Genomic DNA, 18402 nt, shown 5'->3' on the forward strand with positions numbered 1-18402 from the left:
AGAGGGTGATTCTTTGTCAAATTTCTATTAGAGGTAGAAGTTGACATCTCAACTCTTATCTCATCTCTCGGTTCAGATCTTTGTTCTCCTCTTTGTTCAATAGTTAGCACATCATTCTACAAATCATTGTTAGTCTCAATGAAAACTTCAGGATTCTGTCTAACAATTCCAAGATTATCTTCTTCTCCATCTGTATTATAATCTACCATCTTTTCTTTAGTTCCAAATTTTTCATCAATCCTTACATTTGCGCATTCAACTATTGTCTTAGTTCTATAGTTGAAACATTTGTAAGCCTTACTTTTCAATGAATAGCCAAGAAACAGACCTTCATCACTTCTTGGATCAAACTTACCAATGTCATCATCTCTCTTAGTGTAACATCTGCTCCCAAGAATTCTCAAATACTTAACTGATGGTGAATGACCGAATCATAGTTCACAAGGTGTCTTGTCCATACCTTTTCTAATTTGTACTATGTTCAAAGTATATACTGTTGTATTGACTGCTTCTCTCCAAAATGTCTTAGGAACATCATCCTCAAACAGCATTGCTCTTGCTGCTTCTACTACAGATTTATTCCTTCTCTCAGCAATCCCATTTTTCTCAGGTATTCTAAGTGCAGATAGTTGCCTTTTGATTCCATTCTCATTACAAAATATGTTAAAACTCTCTAGAAGTGAATTCTCCTCTTCTATCAAATCTTAAACACTTTATCTTAACACCAGATTCATTATCAACTCTATTCTTAAATATCTTAAACTTCTCAAAAGCTTCAAATTTCTCTTTAAGAAATGCTAACCACATCATTCTAGCGAAATCATCAACAAAAATCATAAAATAACTTTCACCGTAAAATCCTCTTGTTCTAGAAGGACCACTCAAATCTATGTGAACGATCTCCAACTTCTCTGTGGTAGTGAACTTCTTGCTAGGGAATGATAATTTCTTCTGCTTAGCCAAAATACATTCCTTACGCACAACAGTAGTAGGCTTTGTAATTTTAGGCAAGTCTCTGACTGCAAAAGTGCTACTAACCTTCACAGTATTATCAAAGTTTATGTGACAAAATTTTCTATGCCACAACCAACTGTTATCCACTTTAGCTACCAAACATGTCATTTCAGTAGGATTCAAGTGAAATACATTACCTCTAGATCTAGTGCCAATTCCAATCATCTTACCATCTTTGTCTTTGATAATGCAGGTCTTCTCAGTGAACTGCAATAGATAACCCTTGTCCACCAACTGTCCAACACTCGACAAGTTATGCTTCAATCCATCAACAAAATAGACATAATCAGTGTTAGTTTTACCATCAACAGTAATGGATCCAATTCCTCTTATATGACAGGATGCATTGTTACCAACTCTAACAACACCTCCATCATGATTCTTGAACTTAACAAACTTATTCATATCACCAGTCCTGTGATGTGAACAACCACTGCCAATTATCCAATCAGACTTCTTTTCCACTTGGGTAACTAGGGCTCTTTCTTCTCTAATTTCTCTAGAGAAGATCATCTTCCTTGATATCCACAAATCCTTATCCATCATCACTTTTACTTTGACCTTTCTCATTAGATTCTTCATCTTCATTTTCACACAAACAGTTTCTATTTCTATCTCTTCTAGAGTTAAACTTTCATTTATACTTTTTCTCTCTTTTAGGACATTTAGATGCATAATAACCAAATTCATTACAAGTCCAACATTTAAAGATTTTCTTACCATCTTTTTCTCTTCTCACCAGAAGGGTCATTCCTTCCTCAATCTCCTTATCTTCATCAACTCTGCTGCTCCTAACGAAATCTCCACAAGTACTTGCACTCCTTGTCAAATTAGGTCTACGAATACCCTCTAATTACGCCCAAATCGCGAAACAATCATGGCAAAGGAAATGTTTGAGCATTTCAATGAAAAGTCCACTCGATTGAAGAAGGTAGTCAAGAATATCCAAAAAGGGATCTCTAACACAATTGCATCATTGTTATCACTAAGATTGTTTGAGAATGAAAATACTATATACAACCTAAAAGGAAAATTAGAAGAGTTGTTTCAGTTGAATTACTTCACTAAGGACAACTTCAAAACTTTTCCATTTCTTAAATGTCTCGCACAAAACCCAAGACTTGTTGCCGGATTGGGAGAGTAATTTGAACAAGTATGAGCAAGAGACAACAGTCTTGGAATTCAAATAGGAATCGTTGTCAAGTGTCAATATGGATGAGTTGTAGACCGTGTTGACCAAATTCCGTGCATTCAAAGGGCAAGATCAAGCATAAGTTATTCTGGATGTAGGTTCCTTTAATGCATATTGGGCATTCACATGCACCCTACTCTCCTACTGAATGGACATGCATAGTAGGCATTTATTACCTCACTGAGGAAGTGGCTCTCTCCTAATTGGTCCATGTGGATCCCCTATTAAATGTACATTCTCTCTTCTTGCCCTAACCCTAATTAGGGTTGAGGTGGGGCAATTTGGGTCTCTGCTTTTATTTCAATTTGTATCACTCTATTGCAATTTCTTTCAACAACTCCCACATCCAGTACCATCTATAATTTACTTGAGCAATGGAAAATAAGGCCCCTCATTAATAAACAGCATATCACATTTACCATTGAGCTTATCCACAATTAAGAAATGACATTTATGGAACCTTAAAGTCTATTGTGAAATCTTTCGCAATCTTAGCATACAAACGATTTTGATCAAGAGAAGATAAGATAGCTCAATATTTTTTTCTACTATAGGTAGGTTATAAAATTTACAAAAACACTACTCAAGACACGAGACCTTAATCTCAACAATATGAAAGCAAAATGAAATGTGGAACTTCAAGGCTAAATACTCAACTCCCTTCTTATCTAACCACTATCAAAACTACCACACACAGTGCATGTGATATTCAAATGAAACCACAATAATTAAGATGCGGATCACTTTGTATCACTCCAACTTCATGTCAACTAACAAATATACTAGGTAATTGTTGTAGTACACACATTCTAGGAATGAATCTAGATCATCTATGTATATTTTTTATAACTATATTCGCATGTTGGTCTAGAGTAACATTAATGCATTTGCAAGTCAACTACAACAATTACCCTTTGCATATAATAGGCCAATTCTAATAGCCCATATGTAACACCAAATGAAGGAACATGTTATGCATTACACAATCTAGACACATTTGGCCCCAGCGGTCATCCACCTACTAACTCAATACGGCCTACATTACAATTCTTGGGCACATCAATCACGAACATCAACCTAGATTGTTAGTCACCAATTTGTCACTTCAAACCTTTTGTTTGTCAAAGCTCAGTCATCAACTTTTACCTCAAGGGGCATTACCACTTACGATTGTATTTGATGATTGTTGACACAAAAGTTTGCACCTTTGCTTGAGGTATGGTCCTTAAGTGATCTCATGTAACATGGAAACAACCTCCAAGAGTGGGACTTGTGCTTTGAGGTTGAATCTCCAGAGAAGGCCAGCTTCCGTACAATCAGGATGCATCTAAACTATTGCTTGAAAGGAAAAGGGAGGAGAATGCATGAAAGTAAATGTTGAAATTGAAAAGGGGTGATGCACCAAATGCACGAAAGTAAATGTTGAAATTGAAAAGGGGTGATGCACCAAATTGAACTATGGTTACAATCTCTGCCTATGAATGCACAAAGCATGAATAAAGCTCCCAAATACACAAATCTCGACTCCAATCTATCTTCCAAGGGATCACATGCAGCCTAAACTAATAGAATGTGGAAAGAAAACAAGTTCACAATACAACATTCAACAACAGATCAAACACAACACATGAATGTGAAAGAACGGAAAGGAAATAATCCAAGCGGCTGCACAATATACCAGATTAGCAAGATAAGGCAAAACTAAAATTTCTATTCATGAAAGGCAAAATAGTACATTTGTGAAGCATAAAACTACTGAAAGTGAAAACAGAGAACCCAAAAAACTAATTACAAGCTTGCCTTTATAGATCAAGAATAACTCAGATTTCATGAAGTTCAAACCCCAACAAGACTGGAGTTAAGAGTTGCGGAGAGAACAATAATAAAATATCAGTATGAAATTTGATCTTACGATGCAACTTGCCCATGAAGTGACAGGAAGAGACCAAAAGAATGCATCTAGCTGTAAGAAAGATCTGCTCAAAAGATTTGATCATTACAAACCATAAAGAGGCATGGAGATGCATTGGCGTCGAGGAACAAGGCCCAAGAAGTCGTTAAGAAATAAAGAATTGGCCTTGGAAGAGTGTAGTGGCCGCAAGAAATCAAATCACACCGCTGTCAAAATGCAAGATGGGATAACACACAGAGTTAACCCAACTACATAACCTGTAGAGTTGACCCACATGGAAAATATCTTATCTGCACAAAAAGAGGTGAACCATCGATGTAGATCTTCCATTGAAACGGAAAGCCCAAATGCTACAAAAATATCCCAATGAATGATTAAAACACAACCGTTGATGAAGGAACCTTAGAAATCTTATGGTTGGCACATTTTCCTAATGAATGGTGGAAAAAGCAACAAAGGATTCTACTATTTTGTAGGCTGCCAAGAATGACCCTATGAAATAGCAAAATGGGTTAACCTTCCGCCACATGGCACAACCCGCCGGTCCAATAGAAAGGGAACACGTGGAACATTCAAAAGGAATTGATGTCACTATTTCGCCAAGACAAGGAAGGAAACTTTGCAAAATAGTGAACTTTGTTATTTCACAAAGGGTATGAAAGTGGCACTTTGAAATAGCTAACACAGACAACACAAAATGTTAACCTTAATTTTGTGGTGTGTTAACCCACTGTAAGAATATAGCCCATTAATTTTTTCTCAAATTGGTTATCAATGATGGGCTAAATTGTTAGCATGAATGCTGATGGTATTCCTTTGGGGAGTATCCTAAGCATTGGAAAGCACATGGCATAGTTGACATGTTGCATTTATGATTGTGTTTGTCATTGATGACAGTATAGTATGGTTTTTGTGAAGACTAGCAGAGTAGCAAACAGAGATCATGGTCGTACGGGCAGACGTTTGATGTTCAAGAGAACCACAATTAAGGATATGTTCTACACTATGTCCTAATAACAAGGTTAAGTACGCATGACGTAAGTCAAAGATGTACAAAAGTTATGTTTGATTTACAAAAAGTAGTACAGAGACAAATTACCTAATAAATAGTTTCTGATGATTGGATTGTATCTCCTAACAAAGATAGAATCGAGATATGCAAAGTTATACAGTGACAGAGGACAGTTTGATGTTGACGTTAGCGAGTGTGCAAATCCTGGAGTTGCACGTGTAAGAAGTTGTAAAGACTGTGAGCTGACAATGTTGTGTGATGGTGAAATAATTAATTATCTTTATGAGGTCCTATTATAATTAATTGGGAAAGCCTCAAGGCCAACTTAAGGAATTGAATTGAGGACTTGGTATAAAGGAAAGTATTTTCCTTGATTGTAAGTATGCGATGTGATTCAAGGAGTGTGAACAAGAGCAGAGTATTTGGTAAATGCGAGTAAGCAATCCATGGGATTATAGGATGCGAAGTTGGTGATTTGGTATCGAGATCAAAAGGAGCAGAAGTCTGGTTGACAAGACAGAGGAAGAGGAAGGAAAAGTATAGTTTATTTCTATTATCCTGCAAAGAATAACATAGAGATCATTTGGACAGTGGGATCATTGGTCTTGCACCTGAAGCTGTTTGGACAGTGTGTCCATCTGCCTTCTACAATTCCTAGCAGGGTTGTAATCTCCTAACAGGGATTCAAAGTCTCCTAACAAGGACTGATATGTACTGAAGGTTTTCATTGACTCCTAATGGGGTCCATCCTCTAACAAGAATTATTTGTATTAGTACATCATTTTGTGGGTACCATCTCCACCGGGGTTTTCCCTCTAATCAAGTATCTCCCTAGTTAACATATTTGGTGTTATTGTGTATGAGTATCTTATTATAGTTGTTGATTATATTGTTCATATAGTTAAGGATTAATAAAGTTGAGAATTGTTGTAATAGTTGGATAACTGATTCACCCTCCCCCCCCCCCCCCCCCCAAGTTATATTGGTGGACTTTATATTCTAAGAATTGGTATCAAAGCTTCAGGTCCTTGAAGAGAAAGCTTAACAGCTTTGGGAGATCAATGGCGAGTCACTTCATAAAAGATAGCCCTAAGTTTGATGGGGTTAACTATGACAGCTGGAAAGAAAAGATGAAGACTCATTTGCTATGTATAGGTCCAAGACATTGGCTTTTGACAAAGAATGATAAAGATATTATAAAAGAAGAGAAGCTTGAAGAATGCAGTGAAGCACAAAGAGATTGTTTATGTGCAATATGAGAGCCAGAGAAGCCTTACTAATAGCTATTTCTGAAAATGAATACAGTCAAGTAAAGTCACTAGTAACATCTCATAAAATTTGGAAAGCTTTAGAATCTACTTTTGAAGGAGATAAACATACACAAAGAGTAAGATTACAGAATTGGATATGTTTGTTTCAAGATGCTAAAATGTTGGAAGATGAATTTGTGAGAAGCTATGTTGATAGAATATCTGAGATTGTTGTAGGAATCAAATCATGTGGTGGACCCAAGAAAGAAGATGAGATTATGTGGAAGATTTTGAAAACTTTAACACCGCCATTCAAGCAAGTAGCATAGATGATTGAACTATTTATACCCTGTACTGAGAAGTTTACCAGGGAAGCTTTGCTAGGAAGATTGGAAGCAACAAAAGCAAGTTTGAGACAATCTGGTGAGAGTGGAGATAGCTTTCAGTGTTTTCAGTGCTTTAAGTGTTCGTCCATGCTTATCCAAAAGTGCAAGCACCCATGGAGATTATGCTAGCAGCAGTAGAACCAGATCTGAAGAGGACAAAGAGATGAAGAAGGTATAGCCTTGCTTGTAAGAAGAGAACCAGATGGTAAGAAGATTTTCAAATGTTGGAATTGTAATGAATTTGGTCATTATGCATCTAAGTGTCCTAAAAGAGAGAAAAGGTATAAGAGAAATTTCAAGCCTAGAAGACCTAGAGATTGTTTGTATGCTAATGAAGATGATGAATCTAAAGAAAGAGCTCAGAGTGAAAGTGATGATGAGCTAGGATTTGTCGTCATAAAGGAAGATGATCTTGATAAAGAAATTAGAGAAAAAAAGGCTTTAGTTTCTCAAGCTGAAAAGAAGTCTGATTGGATTATAGACAATGGACGTTCACATCATATGACTAGTGATATGAACAAGTTTGTTAAATTCAGAAATCATGTTGGAGGTATTGTTAGAGTTGGTAACAATGCGGCCTGTCACATCATAGGGATAGGATCTATTACTCTTGATGGAAAGACTAACACTGATGATGTTTACTTTGTTGATGGTCTAACGCATAACTTGTTGAGTGTTGGATAGTTGATGGATAAAGGTTATCAGTTGCAATTCACAGAAAAGACTTGTATCATCAAAGACAAGGATGGTAAGCTACTTGGAATAGGTACAAGATCTAGAGGTAATGCATTTGAATTGAATCCTACTAAAATGACATGCGTGGTTGCAAAAGTGGATAACAGTTGTTTATAGCATAGAAGGTTTTGTCATAAACTTTGATAACATTGTGAAAGTTAGTTGCACATTTGTTGTTAGAGATTTGTCCAAGATCATGAAGCCTACTAATGTTGTTTGCAAAGAGTGTATCATGGCTAAGCAGAAGAAGGTATCATTTCCTAGCAAAAAGTTTACAATTACAAAAAAGCTAGAGATTGTTCATACAGGTTTGAGTGGACCTACCAAAGCAAGAGGATTCTATGGAGAAAAATACTTTATGATTTTTGTTGCTGATTTCACTAGAATGATGTGGGTAGCATTTCTTAAAGAAAAATCTGAAGCATTTAAGAAGTTCAAAATATTTAAGAATAGAGTTGAGAATGAATCTGATATTAAGATTAAAAGTTTGAGATCAGATAGAGGTGGAGAGTTTACTTCTAGAGAGTTTAACATGTTCTGTGAAGAAAATGGAATCAAGAGACAGTTATCATCAACTAAGACTTCTAAACAAAATGGAATAGCAGAAAAAAGAAACAGATCAATATCAGAGGCAGCAAGAGCAATGTTGTTTGAAAATGATGTATCCAAGACATTTTGGAGAGAAGCGGTTAATACAGCAATATACACCATGAATAGAGTACAAATCAAAAAAGGTACAAATAAGACTCTCTATGAATTTTGGTTTGGTCATACACCTTTAGTAAGTATTTCAGAATCTTTGGAAGTAGGTGTTACATAAAGAGAGATGATGATATTGGTAAGTTTGATCCAAGAAGCGATGAAGATATGTTCCTTAGTTATTCATTAAAAAATAAAGTTTACAAATGTTTTAATCATAGAACTAAGACAATTGTTAAGTGTGCAAATGTGAAAGTTGATGAAAAGTTTGGAATTAAGGAGAAAATGAAGGATTACAATTCTAATGAGAAAGAAGAAAAACCTAGAATTGTTAGAGAAACTGTGGAAGTATTCTTTAAGACTAACAATGACTTGCAGATTGATGTACAAATTGTTGAGCAAAGAGGTGAACAGAGATCTAAGCCAAGAGAAGAGATAAGATTTGAGATATCAACTCCCACACCTAATAAGAACCTGACAAAGAATCACCCTCTAGAGCAGATCATTGAAAGCAAAGACAAAGGAGTGATGACAAGATACAAGGTAAATAAGGAACTATGTTTGATTTCTCAAGTACAACCTAAGAGTGTTGATAAGGCATGCAAAGATGATCATTGGATTCAAACAATGAAGGAGGAACTAGATCAGACTATAAAGAATGAGAAATGGGAATTGGTTCCTAGAGCTAAAGACAAAAATGTTATAGGAACTAAATGGGTATTCAAAAACAAGATGAATGAAGAAGGTAAACTTGTGAGAAATAAAAATAGACTGGTATACAAAGGTTATTCAAAGCAAGAAGGAATAAATTATGAGGAGACATATACACTATAGCCAAAATGGAAGTAGTGAGAATGTTCTTGACATATGCAACAAACAAGAAGCTCAAAGTGTATCAATTGGATGTCAAATCAGCCTTTCTGAATGGAGAACTTGAAGAAGAGGTTTATATTGAGCACCCTAAAGGATTTCCTTTGACTAAAGAAAAAGATATGGTATGCAGATTGAAGAGAGCTTTGTATGGTCTAAAACAAGCACCTAGAACCTGTTATGCAAGGTTGGACAAGTATTTAGCAAAACTTGGATTTGCTAAAGGTACGGTACTGTAGATAGTAACTTGCATTTGAAAGAAATTGAGAATGGTTTTTTGATAATAGTGATATTTGTTGATGACATAATCTTTGGAGGTAATGATGAGGCAAGTGATAAGTTTGCTAAAGAAATATAGAATGAGTTTGAGATGAGCATGATTGGTGAGATGAAGTTCTTTCTAAGTATGCAGATTGTGCAAAACAGTGATGGTATTTTCATATCAGAAACCAAGTAGTTGAAAGACTTGTTAAAAAGATTTGGATTGGAAAGTTGTAAGCCTGTTGTTACACCAATGGTAACTGGTCAGAAGTTATCTAGCAAAGATGAGACACTTATAGTAGAGCAGAAGAAGTACAGATCAATGATTGGAGGTTTGCAATATCTAACTCACACCAGACCAGATATAGAAAATGCAGTTGGGATTGAAACTCGATTTCAACCTGATGCTGCAGTAAAAAGGATATTCAGATATTTGAAGGGAACATCTGATTATGGGACATGGTATGACAGATCAAGTGATTTCACTTTATGTGCTTATATTGATGCAGATTGGGCAGGCAGTATGGATGACAAAAAAACACCAATGGTGGAGCATTTTTCTTAGGAGGAAGATTGGTTTCTTGGCTAAGTAAAAAACAAGATTGTATTTCACAGAGTACAGTTGAAGCAGAGTATGTAGCAACAGCAAATAATTGTAATCAGGTTATGTGGATGAAGCAGATACTGAAGGATATTGGGATAGAATTTTTAGAACCTGTTGTTATACATTGTGACAACACAAGTACAGTAAGTATGTCTAAGAATCATGTATTGCATTCTAAGACTAAGCATATATCTATTAAGTATCATGTTTTGAGAGAAAAAGTTGCAAAAAAAGAAATCAGATTGGAGTATGTCAGTACTAAAGATTAGATTGTAGATATCTTTACGAACCCTTGCCTAAAGATACATTTGAGTACTTGAGAGGTATGCTTGGGCTTATGCCCCTGCCTACTTCAAAGTAGATGATGCAGAGATTGCACCAGTCCAATGGTACAAAGCACTATTGATTGACTGGACTAAATGTTGATGCTTCCTGTATGAGGGAGTATCTAAGATGAGCAGAGTCATCAAGGACTCTTCGTAGCTAGTTTTGAATAGTGTCTTTGGACACTTGAGCTGGTTGAAAATTTGGAGCAGATGATTGACATAATGAAGCCTTTTCCATTGATGTCAATGGGGGAGAGAAGTGTGCATGGAGGAAATGGGGGAAATTGATCTAATGGATGAGAAATTGATGTATGCGGGAGAGATTGAGATCTCCTATGTATAAGAAAAAACTATTATTGATGTTAATAGGGAGTAACATTGAATGGAGGAGGAAGTTGAGAGTTGTTTAGTGTGTGAACAACTGATGCGAGTAAAAAGAGTTGCAGAACAGAGTAGTATTCTAGTGAGTTTCAAATTTGATTGATGAAGAGGATTTGAAAAGACGAGAGCAGCAGCAACAGGGTGTTGTCATGGTATTCTTGGAACTTAGATGTTGTTCATCTATGCTGCCATCAATGCCAAAGGGGGAGATTATTAGCATGAATGCTAATGGTATTCCTTTAGGGGAGTATCCTAAGCATTGGAAAGCGTGTAGCATAATTGACATGTTGCATTCATGATTGTGTTTGTCATTGATGACAACATAGTATGGTTTCTACGAAGACTAGCAGAGTAGCAAACAGAGATCATGGTCGTACGAACATACATTTGATGTTCAAGTGAAGCGCAGTTAAGGACATGTTCTACATTGTGTCCTAATGATGAGGTTAAGTACGCATGACGTAAGTTGAAGACGTATAGAAGTTATGTTTGATTTACAAAGAGTAGTACAGAGACAAATTACCTGATAAGCAGTTTCTAATGATTGGATCATATCTCCTAACAGAGATAGAATCGGGATATGGGAAGCCATACAATGACAGAGGACAGTCTGATGTTAACGTCAGGGAATGCGCAAATCCTGGAGTCGCACATGTAAGAAGTTGTAAAGACTGTAAGCCAACAGTGTTGTGTGATTGCGAAATAATTAATTATCTTAATGAGGTCCTATTATAATTAATTGGGAAAGCCTCAAGGCCAACTCAAAGAATTGTTTTGAAGACTTGGTATAAAGGAAAGTATTTTCCTTGATTGTATGTATGCGACGTGATTGAAGGAGTGCGAACAAGAGCAAAGTATTTGGTAGATGTGAGTAAGCAATCGAAAGGATTATTGGATGCGAAGTTGGTGATTTAGTATCGAGATCAAAAGGAGCAAAAGTCCAATTGATAGTACAGAAGAAGACGAAGGAAAAGTACAGTTCATTTCTATCATTCTGCAAAGAATAATATTGAGATCATTTGGACAATGGGTTCATTGGTCTTGCCCTTGAAGCTGTTTGGACAGTGTGTCCATCTGCCTTCTAGAACTCCTAAAAGGGTTGGCACAACTCCTAACAAGGTTGGAATCTTCTAACAGGGATTCAAAGTCTCCTAACCAGGACTGATATGTACTAAATGTTTTCACTGACTCCTAACAGGCTCCATCCTCTAACAAGGAATTTATATATTAGTACATCATTTTGTGGGTACCATCCCCACTAGGGTTTTTCCACTAATCAAGAGTTTCCCTAGTTAACCTATCTGGTGTTATTGTGTATAAGTATCTTGTTATGGTTGCTGATTATATTGCTCATATGTTTAAGGATTAATAAGGTTGATAATTGTTGTAATAGTTGGATAACTGATTCACCCCCCCCCCCTCAATTATATTGGTGGACTTTATATTCTAACATGAATGAGCGCAAAAATAGCTAACAATGATCAATTCATGAAGATGTTTGATGATCCTCCTATCGATTTTAAAGGCATCTTGCTAGATAAGATTCCACATGAACTTTTGCAAGATGTTACTAAAGAAGAATCAATTGCCCATATCATGTCAAATGATGAAACTTAAAACACTCATTGAGAGAATATGCAAGATCATGAACAAGTTCCTCTCATGGAAGATGAGAATGAAGAGCAATTTAGGTTGGTGCTACAATTGGACTTTGCATTTGAAAAGAGACTAAATGAAATGTTTGAAGATCAACTCATCAAGGAATACCTCGATTTTTAGGACATGCTGACTAAGAGACATGAGGATGTGAGGTTCATGTGGTAAGGTTTCAACATATGATGGATGGAAAGGGCATGCCAATGGGTTTCATTTATGACGCCATGAATATGACAAAAAGGGCCATTTCAAATTACTATGGCAGAAATTAAAATATATATGAAATACTTTGGCACGTCATTGATAATAGATGGACAAACCAACTCCACTAGCCAATACATGCATTGACCTACTTCTTGGACCCAAAATTTTAGTTCTTGGATTCATTTAGGGCTGATGAGGAGGTTATGACAATGTTGTTGCATGCATTGATAAGATGGCACCTACCCATGAGTTGAGAGAAAAGGTTCTTGATGAGTTAGAGGTGGGATTTGGTGCATCTTATTTATGAATTTGTGGCAGGTGTTGTTGCATGCATTGTTAAGAGGGATTCTAATCCTAAGTTTCTTGAGAGAAAAGGTTCTTGATGAGTTGGAAGGGGCATTTGTTATATCTTATTTATAATTTGGAAATATTCATTGTTGAGCTTGACTATCTAGAAACATCCTTTCCACATACATAGTAACTAATTTCTATATCTAATTTATCATTGAATATTAATTTATTTATTTTAAGTCATTTAAAGTCTACAAGGGGGAAGAGGAGAGACTCATCTTCACAGAAAGCAACTGACAGCAAAGAAAAACGATGAGGTAAAACTTTAGTTCAGTACTACAAGAAAAAAATTACAAACTTGATTGTTAACATTTTTTACTCAATTCTTATATTTCTAAATGCTTTTTTGTATAACTATGGTGTTAGCACACCAATCCTCAAAAGAAAGTCCCTCCTATTTTATCCCAGCCATTCAGTGCATCTAAGTGTGAACGCAATTGAAAATTATTTGAGAATATTTACAGAAATATGCTGACCCAATAGCACCTTGATGATCTTGTCTTCATTTGGTACAACCTTCACATTCGAACTAGAAAAGTGGAGGGCAGCTCACATGAAGCAATTGACTTGGATGATATTGATATGTTTGGTGAATGGACCGTCAATGAACAAAATGATGGTCATGATGTCCTCCTTATCGAAGAAGATCTTGCAAAATTAGTGAGAGAAGCAGCAATAATCGATAAAATAGAGTGGGCTGAAGAGGAGGACTTTGATCTTGAAGAAGAAGAATCTACTCATTATTTAAATACCATAGCACCTACTAGTGCAAGGACTGAAAAATTGAGTTACATTAGGTGAGGAAAGAGGAAGATGTAGACTTTAGTTAGTTATTTTTCTCATTTGGACATACCATTATGTATACTTTTGTAAACATTTTTAAAATTATGCTACTGTTCTGCAATTTATGTTTGAAACTATGAGTATGGAAAATGAAATTTCAAATATTAAGTGTTTGGAGATCATATAACATGTGTAAAATTTCAATTAGGCTCTTATACTTTCTAAATGCATTAATTTCCTTTTGTTCTTTTGTAAAACTACAGTTTGTCTTCTTTGCCAAGTCCTTGCCAAAGTTTTCCACCAGATTCTGAGTCCAAATCCTATTTTGGGCTGCGACGTCCGAGTTTTCAAACTATGCAATATCACAGATATTTGCTCCAACTTGACTAGGAACATATTAATTTCACTCAAAGCGGCACTTGATAAATTGCGGATGTTGTAACACTGAAAAATCGATAATGAATAAGAACTGTTATAAGGAAAGTTGTCGCCTTGAATTTCAGTTCCAAAAAATTACAGATGTAAGTATTTCAAAGCATGCAAAATCCTGGTTTAACACAGCGGGTAATTTTATTATGAAAATACGGACCTGCATAAATGCTGTAACATCAAGAAGCATAAGTATATGAGGCTGCCTCAAACATTTGGGGAAAGATTCAATGTTCTAGAACTGGAAGTCAAAGAAAAGGAAAAAAATAAATTAACTCAACTACAACTGCAAACGATGTACCAATAGTGATAGGAAACGGAATGAGAGTCACGGTGACAGACATGATAAAGCAACGAGAAGGTCAGGAAAAGAAAATGAATAAAACCATCTGAGAGACAAGGAAAGGCCGAAGGCTTCCCTACTAAGCATATGTTAATTCCAATCCCCGTGAAACATGATAAGGTGTTGAGATCGGACTAAACTAGTGTAAGTTTAATCTCACAAAGCGCCATTAATTACTGAATTGGAAAAATCTATGTTAAAATAGGATTAGTAGTGCAGATTTAATCTCATAAAACATGGTGAAGTAATGAAACTAAATAAATTCTCATGAAACAAGATTAAGTATTGTAATCGGATAAAGAAATCGCATGGCTAAAGGATATCCGCATACTAAGGGCAGGTTCTTCCCCCAGGGAAATTTCCGTCCCTTCAATTTTTTCTAAATACACACAATTTAAGAAGTTTGAGCAGGAGTTTGTTACCTCAACAATGCCGCAACATTTTTCTTCTTCCTGTCTCGGTCCGAATTGCAACAATCCTCATCATTTCCTTCATCTTTGTCATTGTTTTCTTCTTCATCGTCCTCTGTATTGTCGTCGTCCTCGTCATCGTCATTATAACTATCATCATTATCAGAAGTCTCTTCTTCTTCCTTTTCTTCATCCTCATCATCTTCTACGGTTAAAATTTCCTCGCTGTCTTGGTTAACAGCCATTGAAGGGGCAAAATAATAGCTTGCTTTACACCAGATTTGAAAGGAACCCCTCTAAATTGAAATTCTCGCCAAATCTGGATAGTTCTACTGAAAATGGTGGTGACGAAAATTGTTAAGAGTAAAATGCACTGGTTTATTCTCAGGAGGTGCGTTCTAATTCCCTCCAAATTATTGGCCCCTCTGCGAAATTTGAATATGAAATGCACATTTGTAGGTCGGTCCCATGAACGGCTGCTTTGAGACGACACCCTAAAGACGCGAAGGCTTTTGTATTTGCGAAGATGCCACGCAATCTTCAAGCACAAGACATTCGATTTCTTTGAAGAGAAACATATAAATCTCACCTAAATTAGCTTTTATATATATATATATTATATGTCTCGAGTCATTTTCTTCGAGGCATCTCTTTTAATTCAAATTTTATGATTTTTATGGATAGGATAAAAACTAGTATAGATATATTAAATAAATCCATCTAAGGAAATGCTCATAGATATCTACTACAAAATAATTATAATTTGATTTACTACATCTAAAATTATTTATATTTCATTTATCTCCATTTATTTAGTTTTTACTAATTTAAGCTTTTTATTTTTATTTCTTAAAAAATTGATGATTTATATCTACAAATATTATTTTAAATTGATATTTTATGTTTTATTTATTAAATTATTTTTAAAAGTATATTATATTTATAATAAGATTTAAACTTTTGGCATGTAGATGGTTGTCAAATTTAATCTAGAAGAATAAAAGTTAATATTAACACGCTCACACCATCCCACCATCCCACTCCCTCATTTTGTCATTGTAGAATGCCTATCGACATTAATTAAAATAGGTGCTTCGAGAAGGATGAGGCATATATATATGCTAGTAGCAACCGCCACACACCATAGAAGACATTTTTTAAGAACTCTGGATGGTTTTTGTTAGGAGCAAGCAATATAGTATTTTAAATTTAAATTATTTTTAATTTGAATAAATTTGGATGATAGTGTTTTTATTTTATATATATATATATATATATATATATATATATATATATATATATATAAATAATTTTTAATTATAGTTTTATAAAGTTACTATAAAATTATTCTTTAATGTTTTATATTTGAATTCTATATATGGTGTTTAATTTGCATAACTCTAATTTGTTTTTATTTAAGGATATTGTTATGAAACATGTTACAGTCAGGAGTAGAGTTATGGTTAGGGTTAGAGTTAAGGTTAGGGTTAGGATTAGGGTTTGGGTTAGGGTTAGGATTAGAGTTAGAGATAGAGTTAGAATTAGGATTAGGGTTAGCATTAGAATTCAAGATAGAGTTAGAGTTAGAGTTAGGGTTAGGGTTAGGGTTAAGGTCAAGATTAGAGTTAGAGTTAGAGTTAGGGTTAGAGTTAGAATTAGAATTAAGGTTAGCGTTAAGGATAAAATTAGGGTTATGGATAGAATTAGGGTTAGGATTAGGGTTAGAATTAGAAATAGAGTTAGGGTTTGAGTTAGAGTTAGAGTTAGAATTAGGGTAAGAGTTGGAGTTAGAAATAGAATTAGAGTTAGGGTTAGAATCAAAGCTAGGGTTACAGTTAGAGTTAGGGTGAGAGTTAAGGTTAGAATTAGGGTTAGGGTTAGGGTTAGGGTTAGGGTTAGGGTTAGGATTAGAGTTAGAATTAGAATAAGGATTAGGGTTAGGGTTAGGGTTAGGGTTAGGATTAAGGTTAGGGTTAGAGTTAGGGTTAGGGTTAGAGTTAGAATAGAGATAGAGTTAGGATTAGGGTTAGGGTTACGATAAGAGTTAGAGTTAGAGTTAGCGTTAGGGTTAGAATTAGGGTTAGGGTTATAAATTAGGGTTTGAGTTAGAGCTAGAGCTAGAGTTAGAATTAGAGATAGAACATTAGGGTTAGAATTAGAGTTAGGGTTAAAGTTAGGGTTAGAATAAAGGTTAGGGTTAGAGTTAGCGTTAGCATTACGACTATAGTTAAAGTTTGGGTTAGAATTAGTGTTAGGGTTACAATTAGAGTTAGAGTTAGAGCTAGAGTTGTAGTTAGAGTTAGGGTTAGAATTAGGGTTAGGGTTAGGATTAGGGTTATCATTAGAGTTAGGGTTAGGGTTTGAGTTAGAGATAGAGATAAGGTTAGAGTTAGGGTTAGGCTTAAGGTTAGGGTTAGGATTAGGATTAGGATTAGAATTAGGGTTAGAGTAAGGGTTATATATGGGGTTAGGGTTAGACTTAGGGTTAGGGTTAGGTTAGAGTTAGAGTTAGAGCTAGAGATAGACTTAGGGTTAGGGTTAGGGTTAGAGATAGAGTTAGGGTTAGGGTGAGGGTAAGGGTTAAGGTTAGGATTAGAGTTAGGGTTGGGGTTAGGGATAGAATTAGCATTACAATTAGGGTTATGATTAGAATTAGAATTAGGGATAGGGTTAGAATCAGAATTAGAGTTAGGGTTAAGGTTTGAGTTAGAATTAGAAATAGAGTTAGAGTTAGAAATAGAATTAGAGTTAGAGTTAGAGTTAGAGTTAGAGTTAGAGCTAGAGCTAGAGCTAGAGCTAGAGTTAGAGTTAAGAGTTAGAGTTAGGGTGAGAGGTAAGGTTAGAATTAGGGTTAGGGTTAGGGTTAGGGTTAGGATTAAAAATTACAAAAACAATAAATATGTGTATAAATCGTTGAATACCCTAACTTCATGCTTGTCAAGAATCTTTATAGTTCAAACTCTTGAAGGATTCCATACAAGATTCTTCTTCAATTGTTAGGTACTCATTATTCCATCATGAATGAATTATAAGGAACTAATGTGATTATATTGGTATTTCCCAAAAGACAATGAAGTGACTGCTATTTAGAATGGGGTTTTTCAATTGTATTGGAGTGAGGAGCCTAGGGTATTTGAAAATTTGTAATCTCTTTATACTTTTTTGAATTATTGGAACTTAACATCTCTAAAAGAAAGTAGTGGAAGTGATATACTCACTCGATGCTAACATTTTTAAAAATAATGATGTATCTAAAATATATAAAATCTCTTAAGATCTTATGTATTTTTATGATCTTCTACAATTGTTTGAACACCTTGACACAGTTAAGTGGAAATGTATTGTGAATATAATGTCCTCATAGCTATACAAGTCTCCTATGAACTATTTTACAATAGTTTGAAAGCCTTCATTGTATAGAGAATATCTCATTTGACATGTAATATATAATACCTTTGTGTTCTAATATAGCATAGTAAATGATTTGAGAGTAATTTTTTACAAAAATTTGAACATCTCCACATATATAAGAATATTTCATTTGAAATACTTCAATTTAATTAAACATCTATAGTGGTAACTCT

General features: G+C 35.0%; 1 protein-coding gene across 2 annotated transcripts in view; it reads right to left on the reverse strand.

Moving 5' to 3' along the window:
- The window catches only part of RAD54 (DNA repair/recombination protein), a 115507-nt gene extending 100117 nt beyond the window's left edge, over positions 1 to 15390 (reverse strand). The window contains exon 1 of one of the 2 annotated variants that reach the window (XM_089818420.1): positions 14831 to 15390. In XM_089818420.1, coding sequence (XP_089674546.1) covers positions 14831 to 15063 — 233 coding nt within the window. In that variant the 5' untranslated portion in view covers positions 15064 to 15390. The remainder of the gene's footprint in view (positions 1 to 14830) is intronic. The other variant, XM_089818419.1, reaches the window with a different exon arrangement.
- Positions 15391 to 18402: the final 3012 nt, after the last annotated feature.

The sequence above is a fragment of the Cupressus sempervirens genome, chromosome 3, assembly GCF_028749045.1.
Source record: "Cupressus sempervirens isolate cs-2001-9-10 chromosome 3, ASM2874904v1, whole genome shotgun sequence".
Taxonomy (NCBI): Eukaryota; Viridiplantae; Streptophyta; class Pinopsida; order Cupressales; family Cupressaceae; genus Cupressus; species Cupressus sempervirens.